Consider the following 16,622-nt stretch of genomic DNA (forward strand, 5'->3'; position numbering starts at 1 on the left):
AGAATTTCGCCAATATGTGGGTAATTGGGATGGCTGGCTTCAAATTCCTTCTCTACACATTATTACCTGTGATCTACATAGCCTCTTAACAATGACATAGAGGATAACTATCTTGTTCCCCTGAAGGATATGAAAGGGGGCATACAGCAACCCCAAATTTCCACCAGAGCACCTCTGCTTCTTCCTCTTGTCAACAAATTTGTTTTGTTTGGGCAGGGCAGAAGACTGTGCTGCTAAAACTATAGTTAAAAGCATTGGTTTAGGGAATTCCCTGGTGGTCCAGTGGTTAGGACTCCGTGCTTTCATTGCCCAGGGCCTTGTGGCGTGGCCAAAAAGAAAACAAAAAGCACTGGTTTTAGATGGCCTCTTCACTGCCTCATGCCTAAATATCTATCTGTAAGCACCTCTTCCTAACTGCTTTTCAAGCCTCTAGTCTTCCCCTCCTCCATTCAACTTGCAAGTTACTGCCAGATGAAATTTTCTAAAACATTATTTGAATCATATGTAACATGTTAGTTTTGTAACATAATTGCATAATAAATATAACCAACCAAACACTCAGCCCCACAATTAGAACATTAACAGTAACTTGCATCTACCTGTACATGCTTCGCGCATGTCAACCCGTTGCTAAATACCTGGAGTTAATCACTGTCTTTAATTTTAAATTTTTTATTCTACTTTTTAAAGAATGTAGTTTTATTAAAGGGGAGAGGGAGGGGGTAGGGGTAAATCAGGAGTATGGGATTAACAGATACAAACTACTATGCATAAAATAGCAACAAGGAATTACTGTATAGCATAGGGAACTATATTCAATATCTTGTAATAACCTATAATGGAAAAGAATCTGAAAAACGATACATAAGTGAATCACTTTGCTGTACACCTGAAACTGACACCATATTGTAAATCAACCATACCTCAATCAAAAAAGAGAAAGAATACAGCTTTATTTTACGTATATGAATATAGTTGATTTTGCTGATTTGGGAAGACTGTAAAGATAGTACCATGCTGTGTATACCTCCTGGTACATGCTATTTCACTACTATGAATCCAAGATTCGTCCACGTTGATGCTCTTGTTTAGTTTGCTGTTACATAGTATTCAACCGTGTGCCATACCAGTTATTTACTCCTCCTGCCAGCCAACTCGGACTGTTTCCAGTGCTTTGCTATCATGGGTAATGTGGCTATCAACATTCTTGGTGCACAAGTGCATTTGTGCATTTCTGAACTGGGATGTTAGGTCATAGGGTATACAAATGTTCAACCTTGTGAAATAATGTCAAAGTTGTTTTTAAAGGGGCACTAACAGCCCGATCATTTTTTTCAAAATCACTGCTTTCCCTGTTGAAAAATAATTCAGTGTAACCACAACTTGCAAGATAAAATCCAAACCTGCCATTCCATGCCAGTTAAAATCTGGTCCCAACCTAAATTTCATACCTTTTCTTTTATTGTCCCTCCCTAACCCCCAAGCACCTCCTACTCCAATTGGGCAGATCTGCTCCCGGATATAGAACACAACTTACTCATTTTCAACAGCTCCTTCCTTTCTAGTCTGCAACCCCCCTGCACCCCTGCTACTGCCCTTGGGTTCTCCTTCCTAATGAAACCTACCCTGAGCACACCTGCCCACAGGACTCTCTTCCCCCCAGCTCCTAGAAGACATGTCCTGCCCCAGTCATATGCCATCAGCCTTCACCCCTATCCACGTCTTAGTGTGCTAGGTTTCATGCTGCCTTTTTGGAAAAATGGACATTCTAACTAAGCTGTGTGATCAGATTTACTTGAGAACTCAGTGTTTCCAAATTTAGTATTTGGTACCTTTCTCACCACTCTCTGGACAATGGAATTACTTAATTGTGGATTTGATTGTTTTCCCACATAACTTTCGACATGATTATGTCTTATTTTCCCAATTAAATCATCAGTATCTTAAAAGTACAGAGACCATATTTTTAAATTTCTTTGTATTCTCTACAACATTTAACATAATCTCATGTGTGCAGTAAGAACTCAGTTCAACAAATATTTAACACTTCAGTAGATACCTGAAAATGCAGGGGACTGAAAGTGCATTTCTAGAAAAAATATGTTCTAGCATACAATTTAAATATATAATATGTAGGTGTATAAAATACATATACACAAAAGCATAAGTGTGTGTATATATATTTATACAAGCTTAGAAAGTACAATAAAGGCAGAGGCAGTCTAGATAGAAACTTTCCAATCACAAAAACAAGAAACAAATAGCATCCATGTGTTTAAACTACCTAAGAAGTTACTCTTTGGCAAAAACCTCTTAGGTTTAGTGCTATGGCATCTGTCTCTGAAATACGTTACTGTCCATTTTCGTCATGACTGTGACTAGGAAATAATTCATTTAGTTAAATGACCTTTTCTCTTTCAGTTGTTCTCCTTTGATCAAGTTGCTGCTCACCTTCCTAAAAACACTACATTGTATAAAATTTGAGGCAGAAACAAACTATATTGTCTCCCAATAAAAAAGTATAATTTTATTAGTATGAAATATTTTGAGATAATTTATTGTATTTGTGACCCAAGTACATGATTCTTAAATACGAAACGGTTTTAAGCGCAATCATACAATCATTTAGTAAAAGTGCTGGTCATCAGACCCCGAGAAAAGCAGGAAGGCACTTTCCCATTTTGGTGTAGAGATACTACACTTAAGAGGCTGCTTAACTGGCTGCTTATTTAATGAAGTTTACTCTGCTTCCCTTTTGTCAGATTCTTCCTCCTCAAACTCGACTAAACGAGCGTGTCTGCTGGCCTGAGAACCTTCTTTGTAGAACACTTTCTTGATAGTGCCATCCTTTGGAGCCTTTATGGTATGCTGCAAAGACAAAAGGCATGACAAACAATGGCTGTGATGCTAATGAGGGTTGAGCACACACCAAGTCAAGAAACATGAAAAGTATAAAATGAAGCCAATTATTTTGATGTTTTGTCATGTATCAGTGCTTCCCGACCTTTCTCATATCACAGCACACAGAGAAAATAATAACAGTTTTATGGTGCGCTTGGGGATTGAGAAGAATCACTACCTTGATGTACCTGGTCAATAATTGGGAAGCTCTGAATTAGCTAGTAATTCTCAGCTCAAGCTTCACAGTAGACTCTCACCTGGGAAGCTTTTAAAAACTACTGATCCTTGGGCTCCCCTACAGGAAATCCCAGTTCAACTGGTCTGGGAGGTACTTTTGCAAAAAGCTTCCCTGGTGCAATTTGTGTCCAGGGCTCAGAACCAATGGCCTACAATTTCTAACCACCTAAAAACCTAAACAGCTAATTTAACTTGACTGAGGTTTTCACTTTGATACTGATATTTGGCATCCTAGGTGTGGCCTTAGAAAATACCAGTAGCTAATATTCTGTTGGGTTACTGCCTGAATCTAAGCTATTGATAATTTCAGAATCACAAATGACAGGCACAATCTCACAAAATGAAAATGAAAATGTAAGAGAAGGATGGTTTGGTTTTGTTTCCTGCAGTTAATGCTTCATCAATCCATGGTTTAATATTTAAAATGGTCTTAATTTACAAAATAAGACAAAAGAATGATTGGGACTGATAGCTCCCAAAGTTTATTTGGCAAGTGAACCCGTGATTTCACTTACCTCCATCTTCATGGCAATCATAACCATCAAAGAATCTCCAGCTTTTACTTTGTCTCCAGCTTTCACAAACACCTAGAGAGTCAGAGTGACAGGTTAATATTTAAAAACACAGAGGTCCTTTGTGGTCCACAGAGTTGGTATATAAATGTACACAGCAGAAGTATGTGTCTATGTGGTTGTCTTGTCCGCCAAAGACAAACATACTGGCACAAATCAGAGACCCATAGGTCAGTCTGGCATTGCGGGCACTGTGGTCAGTGGGGGGCACTCCTTAGCTACCCATCCCTGCCCCCCAACCCACTGAGTTTTCCTTGAATCAGATGAATACACTTAATGTATTTCAAGATCCTTTTGTGTTTTCACGAATATACAGACAAGACATATCACCAACGGGGAAGGACTGACTACAGGTACCCCTCGTTTTATTGCTCTGCACATTTATTGTGCCTCACAGATATTGCTCTCTTTTTTTTTCTTTTTAAGAAATTGAAGGTTTGTGGCAACTCTTCATCAAGCAAGTCTATGGGCGCCATTTTTCCCACAGCATTTGCTCACTCTGTGCCTCTGTGTCACATTTTGGTAATTCTTGCAAAATTTCAAACCCTCTACCAGTAAAAAGATTATGACTCACTGAGGGTTCTGATGATGGTTAGCATTTTTTAGCAATACAGTTTTTTTAAAATTTTTATTTTATATTGGAGTATAGTTGATTACAATGTTGTGTTAGTTTTAGGCGTACAGCAAAGTGATTCGGTTATACATATATCTAAGTATTTTTTAATCAAGGTATGTACATTTTTTTTTAAGACATACTGCCATTGCACACTTAACAGGCTACAGTGCAGTATAAACATAATTTTATATGCACCGGGAAACCAAGAAATTCATGTGACCTGTTGTACTGTGGTGGTCTGGAACCAAACCTGCAATCTCTCTGCTGTATGCCTGTACTACACTTAAATGTTTTCATGACAGGCAGGGTGGAGGGTCTTGCCTGGTTTTCTAGTTTTTAGGTTGTTTAGGATAGTGTTTCAAGTCTTTAGGGCCTTGTGTAGTAAATGCACAGACAATCTTCATGTGAAAGAATTAAACTTACTGGCAACACAGAAAAATATCTCTATTTTCCTTTTTTCAAGTATAAATGAACTCATGTATCCCATATGGTTTTACTGTCTTCTTGGTTAACATGGTTATCAAGTAGTTTTCAGAAACATCACACAGTAGAGTTAGGTTCTGAAGTCAATGTGTACAGTCAAAACTGTGAAAAATGAGAAACATGTCTGAGAGCCGCACAATCACCCAGTGCTGGGTGATAACTTTAGTAGCATTCAATGAGATCAATGATCTGGGTTTAGGTCAGTTGTGGGGGAAGAAAGTGCATGTTTAAAAGTACACCCTGAGTAGGGATGTCCATATTACAAGAGGCCTGTGGGAACTGAGACTGAATGAGCAAAAGGCAGGTCCAAGTCCCTCAAGTCTGTTGCCCTTCTGGGGCAAACATTTCCAGACAGGAATGGCGGGTGAAATTACTCACACTATTTAAATAGTTGTTTTCTTCTTTTATTTATGGGTACCAAGAACATACAGTTGAATTTTTATGACTTAAATACATTTTAGGGGACTCTACTATATGTAAGTATATAAAAGGAGACTACTGATCTACCACCATTGGAAGATCTCAACTCTGAATATATGTGGCATTCAACACCAAACCACATTGTTCTTCATCAACACCTTTCAAATTTTGGATAATGCTTGGTGAATGTGTCATTTTAATCATATAAAGACAACCTTGATTATTTGTACTCTGATGGAAATTCCCACTTCAAAGAAGAGTCTTTATCATAAATTAGGCAAATGGGGACTTCCCTGGTGGCACAGTGGTTAAGAATCCGCCTGCCAATGCAGGGGACATGGTTCGATCCCTGGTCCGGGAAGATCCCACATGCCGCGGAGCAATTAAGTCTGTGCACCACAACTACTGAGCCTGTGCTCTAGAGCCCGGGAGTCACAACTACCAAGCCCGCGCGCCTCATCTAGTGAAGCCCGCGTGCTCTAGGGCCCGCAAGCCGCAACTACTGAGCCCGTGTGCTGCAACTACTGAAGCCCGCGTGCCTAGAGCCCATGTTCCGTACAAGAGAAGCCACTGCAATGAGAAGCCCATGCACCGCAACAAAGAGTAGCCCCTGCTCGCTGCAACTAGAGAAAGCCTGTGCGCAGCAACGAAGACCCGACACAGCCATAAAAAAAAAAAAAAAATTAGGTAAATGGTATTTTCACTGTAATATAGAACTTGAATCTATAATAGATCCTTTTGTTTTCTTGAAATGGATGCTTTCCTATGAGCAAGATTTAGAGAGGGGGAAAAGAATATACAACAAAGTTCAACAAAGACATTTATTAGGACTTATTGTACATCATTCTACATACGTTCACATCATTACCTTTTCAACAGTTCCAGTCATAGGAGCTATGGCACCTCCTTGGGTTCCTTCTGAGCTCGCTGAAGACAAGTATCTGGGGACTGGAATGCCAATCTGAATACTTCCATCCTATAAATAGAAATGATATTTATGGGGTATATATTTATAACATAAATCAGAAATGAAATTAAGACCACTATAGTTTTACTAATAGACCTGAGGTGATGATTATTTTCAAACTATTTGTTAAATATCAGTCATCTTTAATACCAGGGTTCTAATTTAGCTTTGTACCTTGAGCAAATTACTAAACCCCTCAGTCTTGGTTTCCCACTGTAAAGAAGTGATGGCATACATGCCTCACAGGGAATTAAAAGAATTAAAGTATATAACTGCTGGTAAAAGACAGCCACTGTCTGGAAGCCATTTTTAGTAGCAACCCCACTATAAGGTGCTTAGTCTAAGCCAGGAACTCTTCTTAACAACTATATGAATATATAATGTCATTGATGGTCCCAACAACCTTATGAGTTGGGTTCTGTTATTTATTTATTTCTGTTCATAGATGGGAGAACTAAAGCCTAGAGAGTTTAACTTGCTCAAGGTCAAGCAGATGCTGGTAGGGCTAGGCTTTGAACCCAAGTAGCTTCATACTCCAGAACTCATGCTCTTCACCACTCCACTCTACGGCCTCTGCCATCATATTGTTCTACCACATTGACTATGGCAAGAAATGCCTGGTAAAATGAGATCAACCTTGACTCCAAATATGTAGTTTAATTACTGGAATACTAAAGGCATCTCAGCACAAAGGACTGTGGTCTGGAAGATGGTTCCCAAATGTGAGAAGACTCTGAAGAGGCCACAGTATATTTGATAATCCATTCCCTTTCTTCGCCCATGCAGAACACCAAGGTCTCCTAACAAGCTCCTAACCAAATCCATGCCAAGCCTACCCCAACCATCCTTTGACTGCCACGAGACCACCACTAACCCCACCCACCTCCCCCATAAGGAGTATCTGGTCCACAGATTCCTCCCACAATGGTCACCCTCCCAAGTCCCCAGGATTCCCAGTGCTAGGAGGATGGTGATTGGGGCAAGTTTTCAGGCCACACATCCCTGAGAGAACACTGCCCCCTGAGCAGGGAGATTCGCTCTGACAAGAAGGGGGTAAGGGTGTTTGAGAATTAAAGGAAGAAACGGATATGTGTCTGTCAGTGAGAACCTGTGAGAACAAAAGGGATGAATGGAGAAATAGAGAAGGTGGAAATGTGACAAAGAAACAGACTGAAAGGGAGACAGAGAAAAGGTCACAGCAGTGAGAGAAGGAAGCAGGATCTTTCTACTATCTCAGTGGAATACCTCTGGTCAAGCAATTTTCTCCCAATCTCCACAACAGTGTTATTATAAAGAAAAGACACTACCATGGAAAATAAGTAAATAGTGTTTTCCAGGAAAATCAGCTTAGTTTTACTAGCAACTCCATTAACAGAAGATTTCAGGTAAGTGCAGTCTCCCTCACTGCAAAGATCACCAAGGACATGGAAAGTTTTATCTTCAATCTGAAAAAACAGAAAAATAAGATCCTTAAAATAAAATAAATGAACAACCCTACAGAATTAAAATCAAAATCAATTCTTTACTAGTAAGTTTCAAAAGGTAATAGGTAAAATGTTTTTTTTTAAAGTCATGTAGGAAATTTCCTCCTAAGATTCATAAACAAAATACTCTAGAAAGAAATAGCAGTAAGATAATTAAAAGGAAAAAAAAGTTATAGAACATATCTATAGCACCATACTGCTACAGATAAAGGTTCATTTAAGAATAGCAATAAAAAAGTGAAATAGAAATACAGATCAAAGTAAGCAAAATTATTAAAATTCAGTTGAGTATATTACATGTTAGTACTCATTTCTGAGTACCCAAAGTCAAATTTAGTTTTACTGTGCCAAAGTTAGTAACGAAAAAAGCCAGAACCCCATAATTGGATAGATTTCACCAACATGTAGATCCAATTCATGGGTTTCAGTTATGATTTAAGAAGATAAATTAGCTGGAGATTGACCACAATTTTCTTACTCTGAGAGAGAGAGTACCGAAGAACAGATTTCACACTTAATCTTCCAAGGAAGCTGACAAAAGGACATGAAACCTTTTTGTTTAAAAGGATGTTTTCTCATATACACACTCAAGAAAAAGATTTCCCTTACACACAGAAAATTCATTTAAATCTTCTTTCTTTATTTTTCATTTCAATTCCCATGTTAGTGTCAGAGTCCTGTGGCTATTCTTTTCAAATATATTATGTAGGCTAAAGTGAAATAGGTCACACTGCAGTATTTATACATGGTTCTTATCTATCCTAAGTTAAAAAATATGATATTTTCCTCTGCTTTGTAACCTACTAAAACAGCCATTTGAATGTTTGTGGAATTCTCAGGACATAAAGGTTAGATTGGGAACAGTTTTGTTTAAAGATCTACAGAAGCACATTCTAAGTTCGTGAATGTAGTTCCATGAGCAGAGATTAGAACAAATCTGCAATTCAATTTACCATTTACCAAGGGATAAGAAGGGGTTCCTAAACCAGAGGTACCAATATGAATTGCAACTCTCACATACTAAAGTAAGTAGATTTCCCATCATTTGTCTGAATCTCAGAGAAAGAAAAATCAATGTGTCTCAAAGCGTTGGGTAATCTAAAGCGCATCATTGATAAATTCATTTTGCAGGATTTGAAATCTCTTAGCTCGTACTAAAAATGATTTATTCTATTCTCTGAATATATACTTACTATAGGAATTTGGTTGAGTTCTCATAGTGTTTTTTAACCCTTTTAGCATTTCATTTTGCCCGTATAATGGACTTTTAAAAATTGAGGTCTATCATAAAAATTTTGACTAGAGATTCTGAAAGTATGACCTGTGGATCCCTTGGGGTCCCCAAAACCCCTTTAGGAGTTCCACAAAGTCAAACAATTTCATAATAACATAATGTTATTTGTCTTTTTTTTACCCTCATTCTCTCAAGTATACAGTGGAATTTTCTAGAGATTGCAGGACACGTGATAATGTTATTGCTCTGATGGCTAATGGAAGGTGTGCTTGTAATAATCTTCTCCGTTTATCCTGCAACTCAACAAAAAACCCAACCCTGTTTTTAAAAAAAGGCAAATAATTTGAATAGACATTTCTTTAAAGAAGATAAACAAATAGCCAATCAGCATACGAAAAGATGCTTAACATCATTAGTCATTATGGAAAAATGCAAATCAAAACCACAGTCGGATAACACTTCCACACCTGAGGATGGTTTCTTAAAAAAAAAGAAAAACAACAACAACAACAAAACAAAAAACCCCACCAGAATATAACTGTTGGCAAGGAAGGATGTGGAGAAACTGGATCCTTTGTGCACTGCTGGTGGGAATGTAAAATGGTACAGACACTACGGAAAAAAGTATGGTAGTTCCCCTCAAAATTAAAAAGAAAATTACCATATGACCCAGCAATTCTACTTCTTTGGGTATATGCCTAAAAGAATTGAAATCAGGGTCTCAAAGAGATATTTGTATACCAATGTTCATAGCAGCATTATTCACGATAGGCAAAAGGTGGAAGCAACCCAAGTGTCCATTGAAAGATGATAAATAAAGTGTGGTATATACATACAATGGAATATTATTCAGCCTTAAAAAGGAAGGGAATTTGGACATATGCTACAACAACAGAAGGACCTCAAAGACATTATGCTAAGTGAAATAAGCCAATTACAAAAGGAGGAATGCTGAATAATTCCACTTATATGAGGTACCTAGAGTAGTTAAATCCACAGAGACAGAAAGTGGAATGGTGATTGCTGGAGGAGGGGTGGGTGGAGAAGTGGGAGTGGGCTCTTACTGTTCAATGGGTACAGAGTTTCAGTTTTGGAAGAGGAGAAAAGTTCTGCAGATGGATGGTGGTGATGGTTGCACAACAATGTAAATGTATTTAATGCCACTAAACTGTACACTTAAAAATGGTTAAAATGGTAAATTATATATTATGTATATTTTAAAAACGTACATTAAAAGAATAATAATTTTTTTCTCAGTAATTTTCTAAATGGTAAATATTAATAGATGTAACTAATACAAACAAAAGCTCTTAGGGGAGTCTCAATAACTTTTAAGAGTGTACAGAGGTCTTGAGACCAAAAAATTTGAGAACTACTACTTTAGATATAAATACATTCACATAATTTAGAGGCTTGTTACGTGTCTGATTCAAAACTATTATTATTATTTTTTTTACCAATCTTTTATTCTTAAGAAACCCCACAGCCAAACTGAATAAATAATCAGAAACTGTATAGGGGGTAATTTCTCCAAATTGGTCTGAAATAAAAGCTCATGACATTCTCCTAATTATAGTCATAATAATCAATGGCTTAAAAGAAAGTAGAGTTAAAAAATACTCTACTTAGTATGACAGAGATCAGATTCAGCTCTGAGCTGTAGAACAAAACCAAAAAGGCTTACCTGCATGCTATGTGACCCATCATGGTTATATGTTACAGCTATGGTTACATCTTTACGGAGAAAGGGGGGAAATTGAAGAAAAATTAGAAGACATTCATTTATTCAGTAACTGAGATTCTGAAAACCTCACTTTCAACCTAAGGATAACTAGTTGTTAGGGATATCAACATTTTTTAACTCTCTGACAATAAAGATTAAAAAAATTTAAAAATCAGGTTTCAATAAAGGTGAATTTCAAACTTTTCTTTTTTAAAACTGGAGTTTTAGCTCTTTTAAGTTTATAGGATATTTCAGATACTTTCCCGTCAACAAGAAAGGCTGTAGTGTCATAGTAGAAAATGTAAGTAATTGGGAAAGAGAAGTTCTGGCTTAAGACCCAAATCTGCCATCTGTGGCATGATCACCTCTGTGATCTTGACCAAGTCATTTAAAATCTTGCTTTTCTGATCCATTCTGACCCATCAACTGGGTATGAGAATGTAAATGATTAAATAAATGTGAGGGCTTCCCTGGTGGTGCAGTGGTTGGGGGTCCGCCTGCCGATGCAGGGGACACGGGTTCATGCCCCGGTCTGGGAGGATCCCGTATGCCGTGGAGCGGCTGGCCAGCGTGAGCCGTGGTCGCTGAGCCTGCGCGTCCGGAGCCTGTGCTCCGCAACGGGAGAGGCCACAGCGGTGAGAGGCCTGCGTACCGCAAAAAAATAAAAAATTTTTAAAAATAAATAAATGTGAAAGTGCAGACTATACAAATATAATATGCAATATAGTTATATCATTATGTGACTACAGAATAGGTTAAAGACTATCCTAGGAGATGGAAATTTTGTGGGGTAGAGAATGCAGACCAAAGTCATTTCATCTACTCCTGTCACATCAACCAGCATCTTGATGCTGCCAGCTCAAATCTGTTTCCAGCCTTGACCTTCCTTCTCCAAAACTCTAATTAGTCACTCCTAGCAGGATCCTCCATTGGCACTTTAAAATAAACATGGTGGAGACAACAAATCACCTCCCCACTCCACCTGCCTTCCCTCCTGACCTGTGAGCTCCATGACTGACACCATTTTTCTTGTCATCCAGGTTTATAGCCTATCATTCTTGCCTTCTCCTTCTCCTTTGCTTTCCACCTCCAAGAGTCACCACAAAGCTGCCAAATTCTTCCCCTGGAGGACCTGTCCTCTACACTTCCTCCTGTCCATTCCCATCGCTCTACTCTGATTCAGTCCCACAGCTTCTGGCCAGGCTGCCTCCAAAGAGGTCCTTCCAAAACTTCCTGCTTCCTGTTTCAACCGTTCCAGCTGATACTCCGTAGCATGTCCCCACCACATTCAAAATACTTGGCCTGGTATGGAAGGCACCAAACTCCCAGCCTTGTTTCCCACTATTCTACATAGCCCTGTGTTCCAAACAAATGGGAAAAATGGGCCAATTAATATTCTCCATATATGCCTCTAGCCTTGCCCACAATTGTGCCTCTTTGCTCATGCTCCTCCTTCACACTTTGCTGGTCCTCAGCCACACCAACTGACACATCACACTCACTCACTGTCCTTGGGAGGAGTCTGCCTAGGTGGAATGAATTCTCTCTCCTCTGAACATTAAGACTTCGGCATATAAAATACCATTATGATTCTCCCCTCATCCAGTTTTATATGACAGTGTTTTTTCTCTTTATCAGTTGTTTTTAAAAATTGCAAAAATAGGACTTCCCTGGTGGCACAGTGGTTAAGAATCTGCCTGCCAATGGAGGGGACACGGGTTCGAGTCCTGGTCCAGGAAGATCCCACATGCCGCAAAGCAACTAAGCCCGTGCACCACAACTATTGAAGCCCAGGCACCTGGAGCCCATGCTCTGCAACAAGTCACTGCAATGAGAAGCCCGCTCACCACAAGTAGAGAAAAGCTTGTGTGTAGCAATGAAGACCCAATGCAGCCAAAAATAATAAATAAATTTAAAAATATATTTTTTAAAAATTGCAAAAATAAAAATATTCACAAAAGTTAAATACTGAAGTTCATAAACTAAAAATTCCCTCTACTGCCCAGATGTAGTACTATTAAATATTTAATGTGTGAATGCTTTTAGATTTTTTCAAATGCACAAATTTATATTTTTCTTTTATAAAAATAGGATATTGTTATAATATTGTTCTGCAACCAACTTTTAAAAATTAACATGTGACATACATATCTATTTTTTTCTTTTCATAGTAGCAAGGGGATAATTTAATAATGATGATGATGATGATAGCTGTTTATTGACTGCTTGCTCTAGGTCATTCAATGAGCTAAATGCTTTATAGGTGTTGCCGCATTTAATACACTCAACAACCCAAGGAAGTAACTGCCATCACCATCCCCATTTACGGCTGAGGACACTAGATGCTTAGAGAGTGTGACTTGCCCAAGGGTCACAGACAAGAGGGGAGCGGAATTCAACCCATACAGTCTGACTCCAGGGCCTGCATTATTAACCACTACACCACCCGTCTTGCCAACATATACACTTCTCCTTTGCCAAATGGTAAATTTCTTACATCTTTTTTTCTCTTCTTCACATTACTCAGAATATCTGTTTTTTCAAAAACTTTGTACTGAATGTATGAATGAATGAAACTTTCCCCATATATCTTACCAATATCTCTAAACTTTCTTATAAGAAAATACATCCAATTATGCCACATCAGTTTTCTTTCAATTTATAAGATATGAAAAGTATTTAACTGACACGAATGCCGAATGAATCATAGTAAAGGACTTCCCTGGTGGCTCAGTGGTTAAGAATCCGCCTGCCAATGCAGGAGACACGGGTTTGATTGCTGGTCCGGGAAGATCCCACACGCTGTGGAGCACCTAAGCCTGTGTGCCACAACTACTGAGCCTGCACTCTAGAGCCCAGGAGCCACAATTACTGAGCCCACGCACCGTAGAGTCTGGGCGCTGCAACTACTGAGCCACGCACCACAACTACCAAAGCCTCTGCGCTCTAGGGCCCAAGTGCCGCAAATACTGAGTCCACATGCTGCAACTACTGAAGCCTGCGCACCTAGAGCCCATGCTCTGCAACAAGAGAAGTCACCGCAATGAGAAGCCCATGCACCACAACGAAGAGTAGCCCCTGCTTGCCGCAACTAGAGAAAGCCTGCGCGCAGCAACAAAGACCCAATGCAGCCAAAAATAAAAAAATAAAATAAATAAATTTTTTAAAAATTAAAAAAAAGAATCATAGTAAAGACATTGCCAGGAAAACTCTAAATTCTTTTATATATTATAGGGTAGCTGAATTTGTTTCTCCCTCCTCTAGGTATCTCTTGACCCCCACGAGAGAACCTTAAACATCCTCTTATAAATTTAATATATGTTTAATATCCTCTAATAAAGTATATAAGTTTAGCATGGTGCAGTGTTAGGTAAGCACATGTATCCTGGAGCATGGGTTCAAATTCTGGCTCCACCAATTAGTTTTGGTGTGACTTCAAGAAAACTATTAATCTCTCTAAGACTTGGTTCTCAATTTATAAAGTTGACACTAATAATAACACTGATCTCATTGGCCTATTCTGAAAATGCAAATGAAATAATCCATGGAACGAGCTTAACAAAGTGTCTGATATATACCAAACACTCAATAAATCTTAGCCATTATTATTGAGGGTAGGGCAGGGTTCTGTGAAACATGGCCATAGTAACAAAGGAAGATTATTTATCAAGCCCTGAATATTTAAAATGCTGGGTCATTCTTACTGAGATCATTAGGAGTTGGTTCTACTTTATGCCTTTTTTTTTTTTTTTTTTTTTTTTTTTTTTTTTTTGCGGTACGCGGGCCTCTCACTGTTGTGGCCTCTCCCGTTGCGGAGCACAGGCTCCGGACACGCAGCTCAGAGGCCATGGCTCACGGGCCCAGCCGCTCCGCGGCATGTGGGATCTTCCTGGACCGGGGCATGAACCCATGTTCCCTGCATCGGCAGGCGGACTCTCAACCACTGCGCCACCAGGGAAGCTCTGGTTCTACTTTAGATTCACAAATGCTTCTGGGCTCTTAGACTTCCTGTTTGGAGCACTCTCTTATTCAACCATGGTCACTACTGATTATATTAGAGACTCACCATAACGTTCTGAAAGCTATTATATTCAGACCTGGATTATTGTTGAAAAATACTACCAAAAGGATGTAGTGAACAGCATGCATATTGGCTTTTCAATTATATATTTATTTACTTTAAAAATTAAAAAAACAAAATCCCCAAAAATGCAGCATAACTCAAAACACTGCTCAGAGCCTTAGTGAAGATCCATGCCAAATAACACAGTTGGCTCATCTGAATTACAATCACACATGTGATTTTTCTGTTTAATTTAGGTTGAAGAGGTCACTGAAACTTTGCTGCTGATACTTGTGCTCAGCATACAGGAGTCTAGAGTAAGATATTCCCAGATTTTGGAGGCTGTTTTTTAGGACTAAATGAATTAATACACCAGTATAAAATGGATAGGTTGACCATTTGCAGAATGCTACTTTATAAGGGATGTTTGCAAACTTTCTTTCCATGTACTCAAGGCACTTAGGGCAATGACCATCTAGGTTCAGAATGAAAAAATACCTAAAGAGCTATAACCCAATCAACTTCTGTGAACAAAGAATCTTTTAGTAAGTGACTGGATATCTACACAGAGTTGAGGTACAGAAAATCCCACTCTGTTTGGGGCAGAGGGTGCTGTGATGAGCTGGCAGGAGCATTCTGTTCTACCTGGTAGGCACATTCTGATAACGGAGTTATCACAGTTCACTGACACCTCACATTTAAGGTCATCCGGTCCTCCCAGCCCTGACTCTGCACATCTGGCTTGCCAGGCAAACTGTCCTGCAGCAAGAGGGATGCAGCCACCTGCTATCACAGGATTCTGGCTCCTCTGGTACACTGTTCCAGCCATAAGTTTATAAACCACCTTCTGGCTTAGGTGTCAGCCCTTCCTGACTTAAGTTACAAGAAATCAGGCCCCCTCCTGAGCCTATTCAAATTAGTTTGCAATCAAAACTCAAGTTTCCACTGGAAAAGTGGTGGAAATAGCACAGGGGCCAAGGTCAGAAAGACTGGGTATCAATCTTGGCTCTGCCACTTACTAGCCTTGAGTAAGTTTTACTGCACCTCCTATGCCTAAGTTTCACCATCATTAGGTGGGTAAAACAGTGGCTCCCCTTCATTAACGCTGTTTGAACATTGGGCAATCCTTCTTCCCTGGAGTAGTTTTGGTTATTGTTTTTCTTCTTTAAAAGTCACACATGCTCACTGAAGAAAAACTGCAAAGCAAAGAAAGTACAAAGAAGAGGTGGAAAAAAGACTGCTTCAAATCCCACCATCCAACGGTAATCTCACTAATGTTTTGTCATATTTCATTTGTCATTTTGCTATGTACGTTTTATGACGTATTTTAAAAATATTTTCCAAATATAGAAAAAGTGTAAAAAAAAAAAATCATTAACTCTACCACCCAGAGCCAATCAATTCTATTATTTTAGCATGCTTCCTTCCAATGTTTAGGCTAGGGATCTTAAAATATGTAATTGATAGTGGCCAGACTGAATCCTATTTTTTCAGGTAAATATGCTATATTTCTACGAAGCACATTCCTCTTTTAATAAAACATTACTTACTGTTTTTACCATCCCTAAGAGTCATGCTTCTGGTATAACAGATATTCAGTCTTCTTCCACTGCTGGATACAAAAGGAGAGTATTGATCTAGAAAAAATTTAAAATTCAACAACAAATTAATGAACATCAAGCTTACTAACAAAAGAAAATGTAAGAGGTCCTATATTGGCAGCTGAAATGTGTTTTCTTTGTTCTATTCATTGCTTTAAATTTATTAAAAAAATTTTTTTTAAAAGCTATTTTTCCTTTTTTAAATATTTATTTATTTTTGCCTGCCTTGGGTCTTAGTGGCAGCACGTGGGATCCTTCGTTGCAGCACGCGGGCTTCTCTCTAGCTGTGGCACGTGGGCTCCAGAGCGTGCGGGCTCAGTA

The 16,622-nt window shown here is 38.8% G+C and overlaps 1 protein-coding gene across 1 annotated transcript in view; it reads right to left on the minus strand.

Moving 5' to 3' along the window:
* Positions 1-2,505: 2,505 nt before the first annotated feature.
* Positions 2,506-16,622, minus strand: part of MCCC1 (methylcrotonyl-CoA carboxylase subunit 1) — a 63,212-nt gene continuing 49,095 nt past the window's right edge. The window contains exons 14-19 of the mRNA XM_007468924.1: positions 16,251-16,337; positions 10,599-10,648; positions 7,504-7,641; positions 6,098-6,205; positions 3,654-3,725; positions 2,506-2,868 (exon numbers count right to left, since the gene is read on the minus strand). Of these exons, the coding sequence (XP_007468986.1) occupies positions 2,740-2,868; positions 3,654-3,725; positions 6,098-6,205; positions 7,504-7,641; positions 10,599-10,648; positions 16,251-16,337 (584 nt within the window). The 3' untranslated portion in view covers positions 2,506-2,739. The remainder of the gene's footprint in view (positions 2,869-3,653; positions 3,726-6,097; positions 6,206-7,503; positions 7,642-10,598; positions 10,649-16,250; positions 16,338-16,622) is intronic.

This window comes from Lipotes vexillifer, unplaced genomic scaffold, assembly GCF_000442215.2.
Source record: "Lipotes vexillifer unplaced genomic scaffold, Lipotes_vexillifer_v1.1 scaffold263, whole genome shotgun sequence".
NCBI classification, from domain to species: Eukaryota; Metazoa; Chordata; class Mammalia; order Artiodactyla; family Lipotidae; genus Lipotes; species Lipotes vexillifer.